A 23,143-nucleotide genomic window follows, 5' to 3' on the forward strand; every position below is an offset into this window, starting at 1 on the left:
ACCTCGAGCAGAACCAGACCCAAGTTGACAACCATCTGCTGAAACCATGGGATTGGAAAAGGGTAGAGGGTAGGGGATGGTGAAGACGCAAGAAGAAGGAGGAGGGGGATGCAGAGAGAGGGGCAAAACTGTGACTGCTTGCCTACTTTACTTAAATATTTATGGGTTTGAAAGAGGAACAATGCATCTGAGTTTTGATCATGTCTTCAGCTGGACTTTTGTACTTCCAGAAAACTTTACTGAGATGTTTTCTTGTCACTTTTGGTGGATTAAATACAGTCCAGAACAGAAAATCAGTAGTAACAGCGTTTCTACTAGTTGTGCTTGGTTTCACATTGAAAATAAAAACTGAAGTTCAAATAGATAAATGTTTCAATGCTGGCTTTAAAACCTCAACTGAGATTACACAAAAGTTTGTCTGGCCTTGCTTCTGGTACCAGCAAATCAAGAAAAACTGCAGACTTAAACACAGAGAGAATTTGTAGTAAATCTTTTTAAATTTAAGAGAATGCAGTTCATGTTGTGTGTAGTAGTTTCAAGCCAGTTCACGGTGTTAAATGTGATTTTGTAGGGCGATCGCTCATTGATGGTGCAGTGGATGGACGTCAACCAGCTGAGCCAAGAGGAGAACCTTCACTCCAAGTGTCTGTGTATCAACCGGCTGCCTCTGGACCTCTGCGACTCTGAAGAACTGGCCCAGCTCTTCTCTGAAACCTACAAACCAGTCTTCTGCCAGGTGAGGGTGCACTTTGTTGTTTGCACATTGCCTGTTTTGGGCCCAACCTTCTTTTGCCTTCATTAATCTTGGGCTCAGTTCAGCAAAAATTGTAGCACACCACCAGAGATTTTGGTCCACATTTACATGATAGAAACCCGCAGTTGCTGCAGATTTCACAGCTACACATTCATGATGTGAATCTCTTTTTCCACTTCCAGCTATGGAAATGGTTGTGAATGAAAAAGTCAGCAGTTTCTGAATCACTAGCCTATCTAGCAAATTCAACTATGCCGTGTTCAAAGTCTTTCAGCAACTCGCTCACTGATTCAGATGCTCGTTTCAACTAAAAAGCTGAAATTCTCTGGAGCATCTTCAATGTAGAATTAAAGCATGTGAATGGGAGACTGATGAGGCTCTACATGAGTGCAGTCCATTAACCATCCTCATGATATTAGATGGAAACATCAACTTGTAAAACTCTGTTACAGTCTTATATCTGACATTGCCTCCATTCTAACCAGTATCATGGGGTTGGTGTTTTTTTTAACTCAAAATCACTCAAGAAAAACGTGTAGTCACATGCCAATCTTGCTGTAAAATCAAGAGTAAAAAGTAAGAAAGCTAAAGCAAACAGCATTGGATCTCTCTATGCAGGTTGTTGTGGTATTGAGTCCAATATAACTCATTAATTTATGTCTGTTTATCATGCGCTTTGTCTAGAATATTCCCTGTTTGTGTAAATGTACTTGGCAATAAACCTGTTCAACCTGCTAGACCAGGAAAGGTTGAAGAACAGGGCACCTTTATCTGTTATATTATCTCTTGTCTTTGTCATTATTGTAACAACTCATCCTTGGTTAAAACACATCTCTTGATAATATTAAAAGAAGCTGGACAGCAGTATTACTTCAGCCTGTTGCTAATGATTTCCTACACATTTCCCCCCTCAGCCACGGCTGCAAGGACAGATATCTGGGGAGTGGAGGAGCATGTCTTGTCAGACTAATCAGACAGTGAAGTGGAACTGGTAGATATGAAGGTTTGGACTCAAGCAAACATATACGACTGTGTCCAAAATCAGCTACTACTCGCTGTACAGTACACGGTTGAGCTGGTGGGTCAGGACCCAAAAGTGGGTCACAGAGCCCTTTTCAGTGAGTTGTGAATGTGTTCTGGGTAACAAGAATTGCACCAAAAGGTCCATGTTACTCTCTTGTTCTGTTCTGTCTCTTTGATTTGTCATATTTTGTACTTTATGAGTCCATACCATACTGTTTTTTCCTTAAAAAACTCCAATTGGTGGAAAATTATCAGAAATTTGGGTCTCATTTTTTCATTGAGGAACTGATGGTGGGTCCTGGAACCACTGCTGTAAAGGGGCTTTTTATATTGTAGTGCCGCCTGACTTATTAGTGAGAATAATTTTACCCCGTATTACGGACTCATTGTATCCAACAATAAATTGGAAGGTATAGTGTACAACTAATCATCACTTACAGAGCAATGCATCGATCGTGCATTGTGTTGAGAAGTAAAACTGTCGATGAATGATGGTGTGACCAGCTGCATCAGCATTGAGCTCATTCCCAGAGTTTGGAGGGTTGTTCAGTAGTGTCCGACTGTGTTTAGTGTTTTCTTTTGTGTCACTGAACTCACGATATACACCCCTACATAGAACTATCAAAGACGAGAGTAGTGACTGAGTACATAATTCTGACAAAGCCAGCATGTCCCAGAACGTTTGCATACTTTATTCACCTGTGATTGGGTCCTATGATTGCTTTCAGCAGAATGAAGAAAGGTCTCATATTGGTCTTTGCCAGAGGCCTCCAAATTACAAAAAACCACCGCAGCACACTTACATGTAAGTTCTTCTCATTCCCTTAATTTTCTTGTCTCTCTGCCCTTTTGACAGTATTTGTTTATTTATTCAAATTTTTATAACCAGGAAAACCTCACTGAGATTAAAAATCTTATTTACAAGAGTATCCTGGCCAAAACAGGCAGCAGCACAGTTAAAAAAGACACAGACACAAAAACAGAGAAGTTACAATCACAGAGATACCAAAATCTGAATCACAGAGCAGGAAGTCATCAGTCAAAACATCTAAAACCCGATGCATCTTCCTCTCATGCCTTCTATCTACCTTTAAAAAGATTTAAAGCGACCACCTCCTCAAGACGTGTGGTCTCCTGTAGCATATTTCAGGCTGCAGAAGCAGCAGTCCTGAAACTCATTTTACCTATTTCAAGACACATTTTTGGAACAAAAACAAAAATACATTTTGTGACTGAGTCACAGAGCGAAGACTGTAACTTCCACAACTTTTCACATGAATAAAATTAAAACAAGTATGATGGAAGTAGATCAAGTATAGCTTTTTAATTAAGGATATACCAATGATTTAGCCTGTGAGAGGTCGAATAATGCCAACCAACTCAATCATACAGTACAACAATGAGTTAAGGACTTAAGATTAACCTCAGCCGCCTGTTGTACACAGTGTCCAAAGATTTAAGGCATTGAGAAGATGCATACATGTACAGCACACCGTAATCAAGAAAGATATTAAAGAACAAAGAAGACACAGTAATTCGACGTTTCACTTGATATTCCTTTTTAACAACAGGTGATCTGTGTTTGTTGTGGCTTGTTGATAATGACATGTATTATATAATTTCATAGACCATGAGTGCAGGAGAGCCCTGGCAGCAAGTCGCAGCAGAAAATTATTTAATGGAAGGCATGAGAAAATTCAGTTTGAACAAAAGACAGCAAACTTCAATTGTTAAATTTACTGGAGATATACCACCTGAAGACATTTCTCTCTTTCTCTCTCCTGAATGTTGTCCTCTCTGGAGCTTGTGACGGTAATACTATACAAATAAAAAATAAAGCTTTACAGCTGTATTCACACAGCCACAATGAATATCATTACAGATTGATATGACATGTAAAAGAGTCACATGCAGCTTAAAAGCTGTTTGACAACCAACACTGATTTAGAATATAAGTTACATCAGTGCATAAAATGTGGTCTGTCTTCCTACAAAGTCCACAATGGGCAATTCATTATGCAGCTGTGTAGGTCTCCAAGTACAGAGTTTGATCTCCTGCTAGCTCCTTGTATAGTTGAGCTCTCAGCCCACAGTAGCTATGATGGTTGTGAAGAACAGACCCACTGCCAATTGCCAAATCGCTCTCCACCTTTGCTGGGGACTTGTCTTAAATTAAGGAGTCTTTTCAATAAAACCAGCACCCCACAAGGATAATTTACTTAGCCGTTCAGTTTCCTTTAAATTGTGAATATGACCCAATGAGGGAGAAAAGCTGTCGCTATGCATCCCAGCATGCTTTGCACAGTGCAGCGTCCCCTTGCAATACATCTGGCTGCAAATGCTTTGGTTAACTTTCAGATTGCTGCTGAAATCTGTTATCTGTGTCTTGAAATGCATTTACTCTATGTGTCTTGTACTATATTTGCTGTGTATGGATGCTCTGCTTGTTTGTCTGAGACTTTAGTACGCATGATGCTGCTCGTCTCGGCCAGGACACTCTTGAAACCCCTAGTCATTTACAGCAAAAATTAAAATCTTCCTGTGAAAATTCTGAATTGGAATTGCTATAGATCAGGGGTGTCCAAACTTTTCCCAATGAGGGCCGCGTACAAAAATATATATAGATGGTGTGGCCACTTTCATATGCTTCACCTTGAGGATAGTAGTAAAACCAGTCTTATGATGGTTAAGATAGTGACTGGGTATGCTTAAATGGCTAGTTAATGGCTGACAAGCCAAAAAGCCAATCATTTCAAGAATTTTAGGGAGGCCAATCAGATTTATTATTATTTTCATTATGTTTTCTGTTTACAGTGTCGTCTTAGGTCACAAAAAGGGCCTCCAACTCAAGTTATATGCCAGTGCTTATCAAGCACCATTCAATAACCTCAAATTTATGGTACTTGAGTGTCCTAAATATGTTATTATGCTGCCGCTTGGATTAACAGAGGCCTAAGTTATAGCATTATGTCTAAGAATGGATGATGAATGGAGCTGCATCATCATTCCCATCGGGTTATGTACACAGTTAGTAATGGTGTCAGCTGCACTTGTGGCCATGACAGCGCATCTCAGCATTTTATACTGGTTTACTGGCCACATTGGTTGGTGCAGCCCATTTTTTAGAGATAAAATGACCAATTTTATATTCATCCGTGAATGCATTAACTTTGTGCAACAAGATTGGCTGGTAAACAATCTTCCATAACAAGCAGTTGAACAGTTGTACATAATAATGTCATTGATAAGTGTTGAAATAAAGTAGGGCATCCAGCTCCCTGCATTAAAAGTCTGTGGCTCAGACATTCACCACCTCTCACAGCTCTGTGGTATTTTAAGAGAACACCAAACATGGCAGACAATTTAACAACTATATTAACAGCCTAACAAAAAATGTGACAGGGTCTTTAGTTTTTATACCTCCTACGAGTAAGATCAGACCTAAAAATGATGCATCTACAAGGTTATGGCCCATTAAACATGTCTGCGCTGCCGGGGGACCAATATTTGAGATAAATGTTCCACAGTTCTGTATTTGATCTCTGAGCTTCATTATTTTAGCAACACCTGAGAGAATATGTCACTGATAATGTGGCACATACTCTACTTAAGGATGAATTCTTCATACAGGGATGTTTATGGCCAACACTTTTATCAATCTAATGCCACCAGGTGAGAGGTACTGATGTCAAATTCAGCCTCACCAAGCAACAGTTACCATGGTGAGGTGTGGCTGCTGTGACCTCAGCCCCACCCTTTAACTCCTTTTCTTCCTCTTTGCTCAGTTTTATTTTATTTAACTCGCCAAGTTCAGCTGTGTCGCACACTGACCCACTCCACTCCACCCCCACATGCCCACTCAGACATCACTCGACACTCAGCGGGTATCTGTCATCCACTGCATCTCCAGCTTTAGCTCCACCCTTCTGCCCCACTCCCACATAGAAATCAATACACCCACATCATCCAGGTCCCATGATGCTTTGTGGGTGTTTAGCTCATGTTGCTTCGTTGTTGCAGAGCCAGCAGGCTTTGACCTACGGTTCAGCATTTTTTATGTGCTGTACAGTATGTGCCCACTAGTGAGTGAGTGTATTTCAGAGTGTATGCACTAGGATACTTGAGGCACAATCTTATAAAAGCCTGTACAGATGCAGAAGTGCATAAACATACAGCATTCAAATTAACAGCTGGTATAGAGCTCAACAGTTCTGAAAGTAATTTCACATTAATGATCTCCAAAGCAGATCTAATCATTATCAATAATGTCAGAACATCCAAGTCAGGCCTTCCACAAGCTACCAGAGTGTGAAATGATGGATTATGCTCCTAGAAGATAGTTATTAACCTCTTTTAAGATAAAAATAGTTTTTTCTCAAACTCAGCCAAGAATAATACAATACCCACAACCCTAGAATGTCACAGTGAAATAGGCCTGCTGGAGCCATGGAAATGATTACCATGCCTGCAAACAACAACTGTCAGCTGTTGATGGCGACAGTACATGCTGTTGTTGTATGAAGCAGTACACATTTTTTTAGAGTATAAACACTAAAATAAAGTTAAAGTTCCTAAATCCTTGCAAAACAATACATACAGTCTTGTACCTTTGACTTCTCTCCATTCTTGAATGCCGTTTTTTTTTTTGTTTTGTTTTTTTGTTTTTGCCAGATTGAATGTTTTAAAGGTAGTAGAACAAGGGTAGCTGCTTGGCTTAGTTCTGAATTAAAATATTGATAAGAGGACTTTAGAAATGTCAGTGAAGGATTTGAATGACGAATTTACTTCAGGAACCAGAGCTGCTAAAAAGTGGGCAGACTCTCCTGTGTGGAACTGAGCTGAATATAATCTATAAGCTATATCAGTGACTTATACAAGTATACAACACAATGTGTGATAAATAGGTCTTAGATATGAATTAGGGAAATAATCAAAGAAAGATATTGATCTGTCAGTTCCTCTCTTGCCTTCTGTCTCTCCAACAACTTAAAGCTTTTAAACTGCTGCCCAGAGCAGCGTCTCTAGAAATCTGAGCAACAAGAACACTAAAAGTGTTTGTATTGCATTTTTTGTCTTCAATCAACCTAATGTCTTGCTGGCATCATCAAGTCTGCATTCCTCCTCCATACACATAGGTAGAGCTTGGCCATCTTGTCGCTGTTTCCCTCTGATCAGAACGCACTTAACCCGTGGCCTCGGCCCTGAGCGCCATAATTCTGCTGCCCGCGAAGAGAGCCCTCCAGGCAGCACTTTAGCCTGAGTCAGCCAGGAGAGATGGAGGGAGGAGAGGGTGAAGAATGTCAACCATTTTAGAGAGAAGGACAGCAGGACAGAGACAGTGAGGAGGGAGGATGCTGCTGAGAATGCCAGACCTATTAGAGAGAGCATAGAGCGAGGGCGGGGAGGGCGGGCAGTGTCAGGACTAATAGAGGGTCAGAGGAAGACGAGGAGAGATGGAGAGCTGAGGTGAAATGGTGGAGAGAGGTTTTAGGGCGTATTTGCAAAGGTAAATACAATAATGATGTCTGAGAGCAAGTTAGAATCTCATTTATGCTTTCAACAAGTTGGGACTGAAATACTCTTAGGTCTGTGACTCCTTATTTCATCTGTATTCCCTTAACACAAGTAAACGGATAATTTTCAACAAGAGGACTCATCCTATTATCCTCTTTCATCAAGACTAGCAAACTCACTTCTTTACAACTCATTTGGTTGTTTTTTTCATGGCTCTAACATATGGAAAGTTGAGACTGAGAAGGCATAGTCTTTGGATCCAAAGCCATTGGAGGAGGAATGAGGAGGCAAAGTTCTCCCTCCAATTCCACAGTTGGAGGTGGCAACAGAGGTCTTAAAGGAGAAAGAGTAATAGGTGTGTGAATGCAACTTTTGTTACTCATGTGCAATAATACTATAACGTGCAAACACATGGCTCATTTATTTTGTATACTATGCATGTGCATTGTTTATTTATGCTTTCTTTACTTTGCTTTATCGTTTCTCTGGTGCTGTTCCAACTTAAGAATAACCCCATGTGGGATAAGCAGAGGCTTTTCTAATTTCATCTCGTCTCGTCTCATCTTGTATCGTCTTGTCTCATCACATATCATTTCATCTTATCTCATCTTGTTTTGTCTCTGCTCTTCCCACCTGGCCTTGTCCTGTCTTGTTAAGTCCTGTCCAGTCCTTTCCAAACATCCTATCCCATCTTGTCTCATCTTGTCTCAACACAGAACTTTTGTTTTTGTGAAACTCCTGCTGTTAGTTTACACATCATGCATCTTGCACTTCTGCAACATAATAGCACTGTGACACTAATATTAGACTGTTGTGAATCAATTAATCAGTTTGTTAAAAAAAATCAATAAAACTTCAATGCAACCCATCATGATAAATCATAAAAAACTCATTTGTGAAATAAGAGTCCCCAAAAGATATGTGGAGCTTGTAGATGGGGGTCCAAACATGATTATACAGCTTACTAATAACATCCATAAAGCATCATGTACACAATTATAGAGTTCAACCAGCATCCCTAGTAATAACTTAAGACTCTAAAATATCCTAAAATTTACTCCAGAGATCCTAAATATATATTTAGTGTCATGATATATATGATATATATGTAGACAGTGGCACTTTGAAAATTGCAATATGAATTAAATGGAGTGTATTTTTCATATGGGAAGCTATTTAGAAATGATCAGAGATCCTCAGCCACTAAAGGTCTGGAATTGTGCATATTTTAGTAACAGCTGATGTCTCTTTTTGAGGACAGACAAAGATGATGACATTTTTATTGTGCTTTAAAACTTGTTTTAGATTTGTGGACCTCTGCAGGTCTCACTAAAACTTTTACATTTCAGCTTAAGTGTTGTTTGTTCCTTGTGTTATGAGCATGACTGGGAGGGCGAATTAGAAAAAGATCACCTAGTCTATAATTACGGCTATGTACTACATCATACATTATATAAGCATTTTGAAAAATGTTAGTAAGCTTCAGACGTTTGAGGTTATTAAAAAGAAGGCCAGAGAGAGCACATATCTGATGCAGCAGCAGCTTAGCTTTCTTTTTTAGAGACAAGTCGTATTTTCCTTTATTTACAAGGAGAAGAATAATTCAAGCTGTTTTTCTCTCTATTCTGGACTATGGAGATATAATTTACGGGAGAGCATCAGTAGTTCAACGATAAAACCTCTTGCTGCTGTATACCTCTCTGCCCTGAGATTCATTACAGGGGATGCTTGTGGGACACATCACTGTCTCCTGTACCAAAAAGACCGGCCTGGCCAAAATGTCACTTACAACTGTAATTGTGTTTTTGTGTCTTAATCATGTTGTTGTGAACACTGCAAACAGTTTTATAAATATTGAACTTCTTGTTTTAAATTTTGTCCCCTTGACTATTATCCCTCTTGATGATGTTTTCATCTGTCTTATTGTTGTCTGTTCCTTGGCACCATTGTAAATGAGGGCTCTCCCCAATGTGGGATTTAGATAAATAAAAAAGAATGCGCCTTAGACAATGATATGGTTGGTACACCTTTCTTTTGTAAGATTTGTATTACATTATATGATACTATAATAGTGTAAATGCAGCTCAAGTAGAGACCTGTATAAAGTTAGTAAGTGGAAGGAAATATCTTAGCTTATTTAGATGATTTCTTTGTCAGTTCACCAGTGTGTCTCTTAAAATTCAGGAATTTACTGATGTGAGCCCCCAGAAGTTGTGTTAACGTAACCCTCTCAATAGTCTGACTTTTATCTTGATATTAACCTGTTCAGTGTTACTTTGGTTTCTAATGAAATGGATGTAAGTGGTTTTACTTGTCTTTAAAGATCGTCTATTACATCAACTATAAATTCAATGTGTAAGCACAAAGGGGTAAGAACAGTGGAACTGTGATGGCACTGCAGCAGAATTGTAACTTGTTTAGAGTAGAGTTGTGCACTTGAGGTAAAATTGCTTTTTGAAAGTCAAAGGAGGATATTCAACTTCTAACAGATGGAAAGGGATGTACGTCTGAGCTTGTTGGCTAATTACACATAATGTAAATTGTCGTTATCCTGCTAATTTTAACTTAAGAAATTCTTTTACTTAAAAAAAATGAGCATATAACAGTAGTTCAGGCAGGCCATTGCCATATTTGAGCTGCTGTAACCTGGCTACCCTTTGCTGCTCCCCCTGCAAGCCTCTTTTTGTAACCCTCCTCCACCCCAGCTTCTCCTTTATTCTGCTTCTGGTTTAATCAGTATCATTCTGCTGTCACAGATGGCTGCTCTGCTCTGTTTTTTTTTTTTTACTGCTTCTCTCCCTTTTACAGGCTTTCCTTGTAGGCACAGCAATATAAAACCTTGAATATATTGTTTTGCATGCTAAGATAAGCAAAGTTAATTTCTTGCAACCTCTATTAAACTACAGTTGTGTGATGAGAAATTCCTGCTTCCTTTTCCTTTGTCATTTATTTGCTCTTAGTGAACAGTTTAGCCACCATCTGATGATAGTACTACTTGAAAACCAGGCACCAGTAAAGATAATGGGGGGGAATAACCATAAGCCAAGTGAGTTAAAAGATGCAAACTTGAAACACTGAGATAGTTAAAAGAACCCCTAACATTTGGTGATTTTTTTATGTTTCTATAATTCAAGTAATTCACCTTTATTAATATGTGAGATTGCAATGTCTTAAGACTTATAATTTCCTGCTTATAATTAACTTTGAATTTTTAAAAACAATCGTCATATTTTCAGCCTTACACTCACAAACACATCCTCTCTTTGCCTCTTCATCCAGCTCTCTTCATAAACATCTTTACAGTGAAACTTGTCACTATGACTGGTCACGTACCTTTCTTCACAGACGGCATTGACGGGCCTGTCGTGACCTCATCACTCAGTTCAGACAGCTGATGTGGCCATTTTAACTCACACATACACATACACACAAGCTGACAGGCGCTGGTCCACCCAGTCTTCACCCTGCCGCTGACCCAGTCAGCATCTCGTGTCCAGGGACCGTGACTTGAGGTCAGGAGCTGTCAGACATGCTGTTAGCTAGCTTAGCATCTTTGCTTTCTGCACTCTTTTGCCCACACATACACACACAGATTTACTGTACATAATGTATTTAGGAAAATACCATTAAAGTGAAGTTTCCTTTATGTTTTCTAAAGAATCAATGCCTGCAATATTGAGCTGTGACACAAGAATACAGACATATTGATTCTTCTCTCACTAGACACTATCCTAGTGTTATTGTCTCACTCTGCTTATACAGTAAAATTTTTAGTGACATATTATAACTGAAAAACTATTCATCCAGTTTTCATGAAACTTGTCAAAAGGTCATGGCTTAAGGAAACACCCAGGCGGTGTGTCTCAGTGGAAGAGAGGGTCGTCTCTCACTTGCAGAGCCTGCAGGGTGTGAACGGTACGAATAATTAGATTAGTGCTGATGGCAGGTTGGCACTTCACATAGCAGCCTCTACCATTACCGTGTAAATGTGTTTATGAAAGAGACAATGTGGCATGTCAAGTAAAAGTACAATGAGTGGTCTACAGACTGGAAAAGCAGTATGTTCCATTCACCATTTACATCCCCAATTCCAAAAAAGTTGGGACCCTATGCTAAATGAAAATAATAGAATGCAATAATTTGTAAATCAAATAAACCCATATTGATTCACATTAGGACATAAAGAACATATCAGATGTCAAAATGGAGACATTTTACAGTTGAAATGAAAAATATTACTTCTTTTTGAATTTCATGGCAGCATCACATCTCAAAAAAGAAGAGACCCACTGACCTCTCGATGACCCTTTGGTCTCGCTGCAGGATGAGGCGTAATGTTGATATAGTGATGATTTGCGACTGGGAGTCTGTGCATTGTGTTGTATTTTGAAAGAACCGGAAATTCTATGCTTGTGACTTCCTTTTTGGTGCTGTCTGATAGACGGGTATTGCCGTGGTTTGGCAGCGGCTGGCGCTGAAAATAGACCTCCAGTGTATCTAGAACGAAGTGGCGCTCCAGGTACGCACCGCCGCCGGTCTGGAGCGCCGGCTGTTGAAAGGAGTAATTTGCTCCACAGTACGATTCACCAGCGGATCATGGCGTGGTCGCTTTATGTGGAAATTGGAGGTCAGAGCAGTCTTTTGAGGTGGAGGATTTTTTCCCCTCCAGAGTCCCCTGAAGCAGGCTGTGGAGTGGTGGTGGACCGTGGTGGTCCTGAGCACTACCTGTTTGGGTCGTTGGCTCCAGCACCGGCGTTACTAAAGCCGCAGCTCTCGGAGCCGAAGCAGTGCAGGAGCAGGAGAGGATGGGAGTGGTCTCTGAAAGGTAAAGTCAGTTAGAGGTGGTAACTTTCTACCTTTTATATCGAGTTTGTGACGTAGATGGTAGGTTTCTATATCACATAAGCCCTGCCTTTTTCAGAAACGATTTTTCAAAGCAGAAAATAACACCAGCATTGATGTGTTTTATCATAGTTCAGTCAGATACTTCAGTGTACAGCTGAAAAAAAATGTTGAAGTGTTCACTACTTCTTTAACATTTACTACTTTAAAAAACTGTCATAATACACTGTTCCTACGACATGCTAGCTGCTAGCTTCTCATATTTATGTCCGGTGAAGTGCCATTGGAAAGCTCAGACAGGAAGGCAGAAGCCATTAACTGAAGCTACGGTGGCCTCTAGTGGGGGCAGGTTTATTACAGTTTAATGGAGCATTGTAGACCGGGATATCAAGCCCATGTTTCTAAAAAGATATAGGTGATTGGTTTAACCAACTCGTAAATTTGATAAACAAATTTAACCGTTTAACTGTCTAACCATGGAGTCCAACACACATTTTCTGAAAAGGACAATAAAGTCTATCATATTGTATCGTATAATGCTGCACTCTACTTAGAAGCTTTGGTTGCCATCTGCATGTTTAAATAGTTTTATTTATTAAGTTATTTACCCAAATAAAGTTGTTGTTTAACTGGTTGTGACAGCCAATGAGGAGACAAGCTGGGGCTGTGCTTTCACAGAATTGTATCTGTGAAAGAAAACCAAGGGAGGAGAAATAAGATGTTCTCATGTCTCTGTAGGTTACAGAAGACAGATGCACAGATTTCTCCTAGTCCTACCATCAAACACCATTTTAATTTTAGTATTTTTGTCTTTGGATGTAAACAGGTTGTTTTCAAAAAATGTAAAATTAAAATGCTTGTGCTGCATCTCCACGTAGTGGTCAATGGTAGCTACCTCTATCTTAAGCTCTTTGTGCCTTCCAGCCCTCTGAAGCAGTCACATAACTGAAAGAAAGAAATGTAGTAGACAAATAAATAAAGAAAACAACTTAGTCATTGCTGGAAAGACAAATGGAGCAAATTAAGCATTTAGGTTTTTTCAAGAGTTGATTGAAGATTTCGAATCTTTAACTCTCAGTTAATCTCTGCTGTGGAACTGTGAATGTGCTTCCTTAGAACAATTCTCATCCATTTCCATGTTGATGGTTCTTTAAAATGCTGTATGATACACTTACAGATAGACAATGGCAGAACATGCATTCTCTAGTTTTAACCTGCCCTCTGAACATTTACATAACTGTCTTTGCAGATATGATTGGATGTTTTGTAAAGTGTGAGTGTAGTTTGAGAACAATTTGAGTGTGGATAGGCGTTCTCAGTCTTCACATCATTACTCACAAACTATCACCATAGCTGATGATACTTTGAATATCATTTGCATACAGTCAAATTTAAATACAGTTTAATGTATCGTGTATGTTTCTCTGTTTTTACCCACTCTTGCCTTGTTTCACACACAGAAATAATGATTAGCAAGTTTCACGTCTCTTCCAGCTTTCAGCCTCTTTCAATCAATCAATCACTGATGTTTTCCTCCTCCACTCCTCTCTTTTTCTCTCCATCCTCTCCTCACTCCCACTCTCTCCCTCTTCCATCCATCTTTCCATATCTCAAGAGGTAGAGTGGTTCAGGTCATTTCTATACAGTTTACTTAATGTATGTTGATGATAATAGCCTATCGACCTACTCCTCCATCTATACATCCATCCATCCATCCATCCTGTGTTCAGACCGGGGGGAGCAGCAGACGACTGAGAGGAGGGAGGAGGGGGAGGAGGGAACTTGATTGAGTGCTGATGCTAACAGGCATCACTCAGGCTAAGCACAGTACAAATACATTTTTCTACCACTGATACATCATCTGCCATTTTTTCTCCTGGAGCCAAGGTTTGTAAAAGAAAATAGAAAAAATAAATGCTGTATGCTTTGAAAAATGTCTTTTAATATTCAGGATGTTGATTAGCAGAGCTGAGAAAACATCATTAATCCGTTAATTTGTAATTATCTGCATGAAGCTTTTTAACTCTTGTTGAAATCTTCAAAAACATCATTTTCTTTGTAAGTGCATATCACCTCCTGCACTTCAAAGACCTTACTAAATATCCATCAGAAATGCCTGTCTCTGCTATGGATGCTTTTATTGTGAACTGCTTCTGAACCTATATGAAGTTATGTAATTCTGTAGCCCAGCTGGAGTGAAGACTATTATATATTTTTTGTTAAACTGAAGCAATCTGTGAATCTTTATGGATTTTAAGTATTTAGATTCTAGCTGCCAAACAATCTAAGTATTTAATCGTGATAAGTCTCAGAAATTCTACAGTTAATTGCTATAAATGTCCCTTTTTTATAAATTTTTGATATTTTACTTTTTTTTTATTTGAAATTGATTTTGTTTTGTCCTGTTCCTTTACTGTCTTAAACTAAGAGTAATTGCCTCCCTGTTTGGATAAAGACTTGCTTTTATTTTAAAGAAAGTCAGGAACTTTGAGTAGATGAAAGATTATGACATGAACTTACCTGTAGAAAAAGGAACTTGTTATGGATCTGAAAGGAAATACAGTGAATTCAGAAAATAGACCCCCTTCACTCTTTTTATTTATGTTATGTTCCAGCCTGATGATAAAGTCATTTAAATTCCTTTTATTCTCATTAATCTACCCTCAGTTTCCCATAATGACAAAGTGAAAACAGAATTTTAGCATTTCTTGGAAATGTATGAAAAATAAAAAACTGAAATATCTCACTGAAATAAGTATTCAGACCCTTGCTTAAACACTTTAGATTTAGCTCATGTGCCTCATATTTCTCTGATCATTGCTGAGATGTTTCTACACCTTGCTTCAAGTCTATCTGTGGTAAAGGCAAAGACCTGGAAAGGCTACAAAAAAAACTGCTGCAGTGAAGGTTACCAAAAGCACAGTGGCCCCCATTATTCTCAAATGGAAGAAGTTTGGCACAACCAGGACTCCTCCAGTAGCTGGTTGCCCAGACAAACTCAGCAACTGGGGGAGACAGATCTAAGTAAGAGATGTGACCAAGAACCTGATGGTCACTCTGACTGAGCTCCAGAGATCCTGTGTGGAGGTGGGACAAAGTTCCTGAAGGGCGACCATCACTGCAGCCCTCCACTGATCTTGGATTTCTGACAGTGTCTAAACAGAAGCCTTTCCTCGATGCAAAACACATAAAAGCCCACTTGGAGTTTGCAACAAAAAGCACCTGATGGACTCTCAGACTGTGAGAAACAAAATTCTTTGGTCTGATGATACTGCCACCAGCATCATGCTGTGGGGGTGTTTTTCAGTAGCAAGGAATGGGAGACTGGTCAGGGTTGGGGGGCTGAATGAAGCAAAGTGTCTCAATGAAAACCTGTTCTGCAGTGTTCAGGACCTGTCAGTGGTCTCACAGATCCATCGATTGTGTCTGCTGTGTTGGTTGGACCCTGAAATTGTCAGAATAACAAGTATCATAACCTCTCAGCATTGTAGGGCCCTTATGCTTAAACAGCAGTTGTGTGAAATTGGGGATACAGAGAAGAAAAGATACTACCAGCTCAGGGGCAGACAGATTTACTAGAGCAGGTTTTAATATTCGCTTTGATGTTATTTTCTTTTAGTTTTGAACACAAACACAATCAACGGATGAACTGCTGTCACAATAAATTCTTTGTTGACTGATTAACTGTTAATTAAGTTACATTTTTAAATTGATGTGCCCACCTCTGCTACACTTCATATCAAAATTGGACTAAAAAAGATTGGAAAAAATGTGCCATATTAAAAGTCACTGAAATCAACTTTCTTCCTCAATCTTAACTTCTGCAGGTCATCTTTATCATAAATACATGAACTACTGCCATGTGACTAGCTGACTACATATGTGTGTTAATGATCAGTTGAACAGGTGTACCTAATAAAGTGGTCACTGAGTGTGAAGCAGTCCTAGATTTTGCACAAACAATTTTAACAATAAAATAAATCAAGCCTTCATCGTGAATATTTTAATTGAATTCATCCACCAACATTGGGTCAAATGGCATGTTTTAACATGAGCCATTAGCTTTTAGCCATTTTTATGATCCAATATCACCCATTAGCTTAAAGCTATTAGCCTGCCTGCATTATTTAGCTGCTCCTCACACACTGAAAATGACTGAACCCTCCTGACAGAAAAGTCTGTCCTATTGAGAAGAGAAGAGGCGTCAATGTTTAAGGTCAGCAGCGCCGTCTGGCCTGAAGAGGCCTTTTTATTGATCAGAGACCATCAGTAAAGATGGAAATGATTTTTAAATTTCCATGTTCCAGCAGACAGGATGATAAAAGTGTTTAATGAGATAACGAAGAAGAGGAATAGGATGTATCTCTTACATGATGTCATTTTTATCTTTCTTTTTGTAAAAGTGTGCTGAGAAAAGCTTTTTCTTAACTTAAACACAGTCTAGTTTTTATCTGTTAGATGCAGACTGTAAAACATATTCTGTCAATCTCCTCTCATCTCTCTTCAAGCTTATCTTATCCATCCGTTCATTTTCCATACCTCTTATCCTGTTGTGGGTCATGGGGAAGCTTTCTCTGTCTTTTTACTAAACACTTGTTGCTTTCTTTGAGACAAATATGACAGGTGGTCTAATAAATTTGTTAAGCACTGTACCTATGTGCCCTTGAGCAAGGCATCCCACCTCAGCTTATTCCAACTGCTGTCTCAGTGCTGTGTGAATGTGTATGAATAGGTTTAGCTGCTATTGGACAGTTAAAAAACCAGCCTCCACTTCTGGTGTGAATGGGTACGCATCTGTAAGTGCTTCTAGTCCATTTACCTTTCTCATATTCTGCCTTTTAAACAAAAAGGGTTTTGGGGATGAAATTCCTCCCATAAATTGGATGTACTTTCTGCAGATTACCTTTCTTATAAAAGAAATATGCCAACATTGAATTTACTTCTTTAATAAGAATCTCTGTCTTTGCATATCCACTCCCAATAATTATATTGACTTAACCAAAAAAATATATATATGATTTTGTGAAACAGGACTTTGAATCAAACTACTGTGTAGGAGGGAAAGCATTGAAGCTATGAGACAGTAAAACAGCATGTTTAATTAAACCTTCCCTGGAGTAAAGCTGCTGCTGAAGCATAAATAATGTCACTGCTTGGATAAATAACTGAAGATTTTGGTCCACAGTGGTGCAGCAGGAACACAATGCATAATTTTGTGCATGTTTGTGACATTTAGTCAATGCCTACTACTTCACTGTGAGCTGAGATTTCTGATTTTTCAAAGTGGCCTTCACAATATCCTCATACACAAATAAATACATAAATAAATTGATGAAATTAAGAAAAACAACTACAATGCTTTTGAATATGTAAATAAGTGGATTTCTGTTCACACTGACTGATATTTTTACAGCTTAATTTTCAGTATTTTTGCACACAATTTGAATAGGAATTGACCAATATTTATTCTTTGGGGTTTATACCGGACAGGGATTTCCTCCTCATCTGGCAGTGAGGGTCCTAAAGGTTAGGGTCTAGGACCTTCATGTGAGGTGCAGCTTATATAATGAGAATACTAGCACTGTGCAGATCTTTAATTGCTAGGTGTTAATGTGTGATGTAGTTGAAGGTAGTTGGGGTGCAAACCCCATGCCCTAAGGCATCGGAGGCAATGGATGCCAACCCCTCTTCAGCTGCGATAGCAACTGCTGTAACCTAAGAATTGTGCACTTTGCGGTTATTTAATTCTATCCACGATCAGCGATAAAACATAGAAACAATTCAGCCGAATTCTGAGTATCTGTTGGGCCAGTAACTCTACTACCCCTGAATTTGTGTCTTGTATCCACTCAACCACAAAAATGTTGTCTGACCTTTTGTTTGTGGTCAGCATATGCAATCAAAATGTTTATGCTGTGCTCAGTAAAACAATACCTCCTCCTTGCCTAGTATCACAACCCTTGAAGCACATAGCTTTACTCTTTTCGAGCCTGGGAAGGGAGGGGAAGGGGGATAAGGAGCTTATTTGCATTTAAAGACATCCATCATATGTAAGAATTCTAAAACGGCTGTTCAGAGCTGGTTTGTACAGGGTCAGACTCCTCCTCTGGTGCTTGATCCGTATCATGTATTGACCAAAGAATGGCACAGACACTCTATTAAGGCCACACTTAAAGACTGAAAAGGATACTACTGTAAGACACTTTTAAAGGCAGCAGGATGGAATTTGTCATCAGAAAATACAACTCATTATGTTTATGGCAAGATCAGTTAACAGGGTGTACCGAAATAGATGCAAACCAAACAGGAGTTTTATCTGCCTTATGCACAAAAAACTCAAAGAAAGTTCTTCAGCTGTCAATTAAAATCTATCTGGTCATAATAAAAGCACATTTTTTTCTTTCTGTGTTCCAGCTGGCTCAGGATGAGGGCAGCCCGGTCCGAGGCTTCGCTGTGGTGGAGTATGAGAGTGCGGAGCAAGCGGAGGCCGTCTTGATAGAGATGGACAGAACGCTGGTGGGAGGACAGGAGGTCCGTCTGTCGCTCTGCACCCCTGGGACCTCAGGGAGAAGCACCCTGGCTGCACTTATCGCCGCCCAGGGTATGGTGAGTATGATGCCAAAAGAGCGGCACAACCAGCACACAGACAAAAAAGTAAAGTTTATACACCAGTAAAGTTAGCTTAATATGTTCAAAAGCTGTGTTACATTTAATCACAAGGGATGTTTTTATTTTCTTCTTAAATACAAAGTTTGTTTTTACTTGTTAACAGTAAAACTTTTCTTCTGAACATTTTGTTCCTCAAAAAATTAGCAAAGATATTTGTAAGAAAGTTATCTGGTTAAAGGGAGGGCTGAGAAAGTAACTGAATACATAAGTAAAATGTAGCTTTAAGGCTTCCTTTCTTGCTGCAGTCAAAATAAAATAACAATATGCAGTGAAGTATGAGCACAAATCTTAAAAACTTGACTTAAAAACTTTAAAAATCAGTTGGATGGGTAATGCCTTGCTGCTCCAAGTTTGCTCCAACACTGTTGGCAGTGTTGGCTGGTTACTTTTATTCCCTTTAGAGTACAAGAGCATGTTATATAAAGCCATTTCAAAAAGAGGGTTTTGGGAAAAAATCTCTATAGATACCTTTTCTCACAATCATTGACTCTATAAAACATGTGTTGGTTTCTAAAGAGGCATTTTAAGCCCAATAGTTGTATTGAAGTTCTGTCTCGAACCAAAGCCAACGCTGTAGTGGCCTATGCTGTCGTGGGCTCTACGTATTTGTGCCATGGTGTGTCCATGCAGCTCTGCAGTACTCCACTCATAAGCTAGTTAACAGTGCAATTCTGTGGTACTTATATTGCCAGTTTCAGGTCCTGCCTTGTTCTTTGCCAGTTTGAGAAACCATGGCAATCGAAACTTAGCATGTTAAGATAGAGTTTGAGTTTTTAAGGTTGTTCTCACACCTGTTTGTCCGGGGTACTCGGTTCATTTTTGGAACTGAAATTGCAACATCATTGCACTTTTCCTTTTGTTTGGTTCGCATTACCGCATAACATTACCCTGGGTCAAACGAACTAAACCATCCAAACAAAGAGCGATGAAAAGGAAAAGGAGACAAAGAAAAGGTGAAACCGGAATTCTATCTCTTTCCCTTGGTCTTTTTTTTCCCTTATAAAAAATGAAAAAATCACAGAATTTATGCTGTCTTGGGGTTTCTGCTTTTGCATTGGGGCATTACGAGCAGCTAGGTGAGCTGTTGAGCATGTTGTTTTTTACATGAGACGAATAAAGATATCAGAGGAGATGAGATATATGGTCCTTGAATCAGCTGAGGCAAAGGAAAGAGAACTTTTTTTTTTTTTTGCACTTATTCGGCTGCTGAGAAACACGGATGAGGAAATTCACCTTTGATATTTTCAAACATCTGAAGGTAGATTTGACAATTGCTCCATTGCTATTCATCTCACTGGACAGTGTGCACATTATGCTTTTTTCCAGTGGTTTCCAACCTTTTTTCCTTAGCCCCCCTCTTACCTCTCGTAATTGGATCTAAGAAAAGCAAAGACCCCACAGTGCCCACTTGGAAGAATAAACATTGATTTTATAATTGACAGAACCACTACATAGTATGCCATTTATTTTTGAAATTAAAAGTCAAAAATAGCCAATTGTTTGGGGGAAAAATCAAACCAGATGAAGCAGTTTTCCTTGCACACCTCCTGCAGTTAAGAGCCTGTTCAAATAATACTTCCTACTGGGACTGAGAAATAAAGAAGCATCTTCTGATTTTAGCCCAGAATCATCACATTATTGTTATCATCTTGACTTTGAAGAGACATTGATGTAAACCAACCACTGTTAAGTTTATGACTTTAAAAAGTTGAAATTTTTTATATAAGGTTGCTTAAATCTCTGAAATTTCATGTTTTTTATGTTCATTTAAAACTATTTGAACTATTTGAACTCAGAAATTTGAGTTTGGTTATTCAAAAAATAAGATTTTATCATCTCAAAAATCTCAGGTTCTCTGAAAAATAACAACTTTTTTTTCTAAAAAGTTAACTGATCCTCTTTATTCTTATATCTTTTAGTGTGCTCCTAATATCCTGCCATGGCAAAAATGTTCTTAATGTTACAAAAGTAAAATTGTAGGATCAAAAAATGAAGGAAAATACATAACCAGATCTATCAACACAAGAGATGGCACTGAAGTAGCAGGAAATCAACAAATGATGTCATACAGTTACTGTGTCAGTGGCACCCAGACCTCAAGGTTGATTGGCTAGGACTTGTTTGATGTCTAGCCCATCAGATAGTGTAGTTGGCAGGATGTTAAGTGAGACCTTGGTGAGTGAAGATAGAGTCAGAGGTGAAAACACACCTTACAGAGCTGAAGTGTCATATCTTTTGATTGGTAAATATTTTAAGCTATTGGTAAAATAAAACACTGATACAGAAAATCAGCCAGAATGCCAAACATCTGCCTCACTTATCGGCTGCACCCACCTATGGTTCTACAGTGGAAATTTAATAAAATCAGGTTTTAACTCATGCTAATCAGAAAGTTGACAGAGTCATAGTGGAGGTGGACCGAATGAATATCTTGGTAAATCACTCAACCAGTTCCTCCAGCTGTTGATCTAGCTGGCTTCTTCCAAACAATGAAGCAATATAATCAAAGCCAACAGTTTAGAGTTGAAGATTTTAGCTCATGTGAAGCAGAACCTCCAGGAAAGCAGCTATAGTTCAACCATCTGTCAGTCAAACAGCCATTCTCCTTATTGTGACTGATTCTTCATAATCAAAGTGGATGATTGATAAAAACGCTGCATGCTTTTCAGCATGGGCTTTAATGGGGATACTCTTGCCTGTGCAGCCACATTCTCTTGAGGAACTAATTTTTCTCTGCTCCCTGCACTGGCTTCATTTTTCAACCGTGGTTACTAAAACTGTTTCACGAAAATATTGAACTTTCCAGGCAGACACCTGAACACACAAACAAGCAGACACTCAAATATCAACATGGTAATCCTAAATCCAACTGAGACTGATGTAGCACGTCCAGTGTTTGAATAATGTGAAGTTTGACATGCTGCACATGCATGAGGCCTTTGGCTGAAATGGTCTGTGTAGCTGTGGTATACTCCCACACAGCACTGTTAGCAGAGAGTCTCTGACGTGATAATTATAGTCCTATAGACTGATTGGGCTCCTCCACAATCTCCTGCTGCCTGAAATAAACCAAACCCACAGCCGGTGACACAGTATGACACTCATACATACACAGTCGTTCAAATAAATACACACCAGCAGACTCACAGCCACACAATGATGAAACAGCTGAGAGCTCCAATCAGTTTCAGGAAAGAAGGAACAGTCCTTCAGCACAGATTTATATTTTACTATTCATAGGTGCAAAATTTGAATGCAAATTTTTGTGAAGTGTGCATATCAAGTAGAGTCTAAATGATTCTACATGAAGCCCAGAAAAGTTTTTAGAGTTGTGTATTTACTTCACTGAGAGAGGATAAAATACTGTAGAATGAGCCAGGTCAAACTCTATAATGTGAGCATGACCTTTGTCATTGTCAGTACACGATTCTTCACTGTCAGTGGAGCTAGTTGGTAGAGAAACTCTTGCCAAAGCTTAGAAGAGAAAAAACATATTTTCCACTAAGAAAGGTTTGAGTGTGGGTCTTCTTCAGTGTATAAATCCTGTCCAGTTTTGATTAACTCCTGCTTTAGCTGGAGATGGAGACTGAAGCCCAGAAAGTAAAAGTCCAGTTCTGTATTCTTCAAAACCAGGGAATCAGAGATATTTTAATGTATAAATACTGCATTCAACTTTCACAGATTCTATTACGTATCATTGTTTTATCTTATCACTGGTGCAAAAACATCGTCTACATCAGTTCTTATGGGGAGGAATATAAGATCAAATAACATTAGCTTTGTGCATCAAGTTTTAAAAAAGTACGGTGCCTTAAAATGTCAGTTTAGATTAAAAAAAAAAATGTATATATATATATATATATATATATATATATATATATATATATATATATATATATATATATCTCCAGGCTGCGCTGGGAGTAGCATGCAATTACAAAACATGGCTTCAGCTGCCATAGGACATTTTTCTTCCTCTAATGCTCTGACCAGGAAATATGAATCCAATTTTGAATTTTGATTTTTTTATTTATGCTTTACACTGTTTCCCAACCATTTTTCCTTGGAGCCCCCCTGTATGTACATAAGACAATCAGGCTGTATATGACTCTGATGTGTGGGATGTTAACCACAACCATGGCTACACTTGAGGATGTTATTATAAAATAAATTATGAGATAGACCTCACTTTATAGTAAAATCAGTAATCAATAGAGACGTCAGCTCAGACTGTTGATCACTGGAAAGAGCACAACATCTGCATTCTGTTTATTCAGTGTTCTCCCCCACACATGGATGTAGCGTCCTGGTGTTTCAGTTCAATTAGTGACCTCGTTAAAA

The 23,143-nt window shown here is 38.8% G+C and overlaps 1 protein-coding gene across 2 annotated transcripts in view; it reads left to right on the top strand.

Annotated features, from left to right (window-relative positions):
- Nucleotides 1-23,143, top strand: part of raver2 (ribonucleoprotein, PTB-binding 2) — a 150,850-nt gene that overhangs the window by 84,765 nt on the left and 42,942 nt on the right. For both annotated transcript variants that reach the window (XM_041790749.1, XM_041790750.1), the window contains exons 4-5: nucleotides 572-736; nucleotides 18,548-18,739. In XM_041790749.1, the coding sequence (XP_041646683.1) occupies nucleotides 572-736; nucleotides 18,548-18,739 (357 nt within the window). The remainder of the gene's footprint in view (nucleotides 1-571; nucleotides 737-18,547; nucleotides 18,740-23,143) is intronic.

This window comes from Cheilinus undulatus, linkage group 7 (genome assembly GCF_018320785.1).
Source record: "Cheilinus undulatus linkage group 7, ASM1832078v1, whole genome shotgun sequence".
NCBI lineage: Eukaryota > Metazoa > Chordata > Actinopteri > Labriformes > Labridae > Cheilinus > Cheilinus undulatus.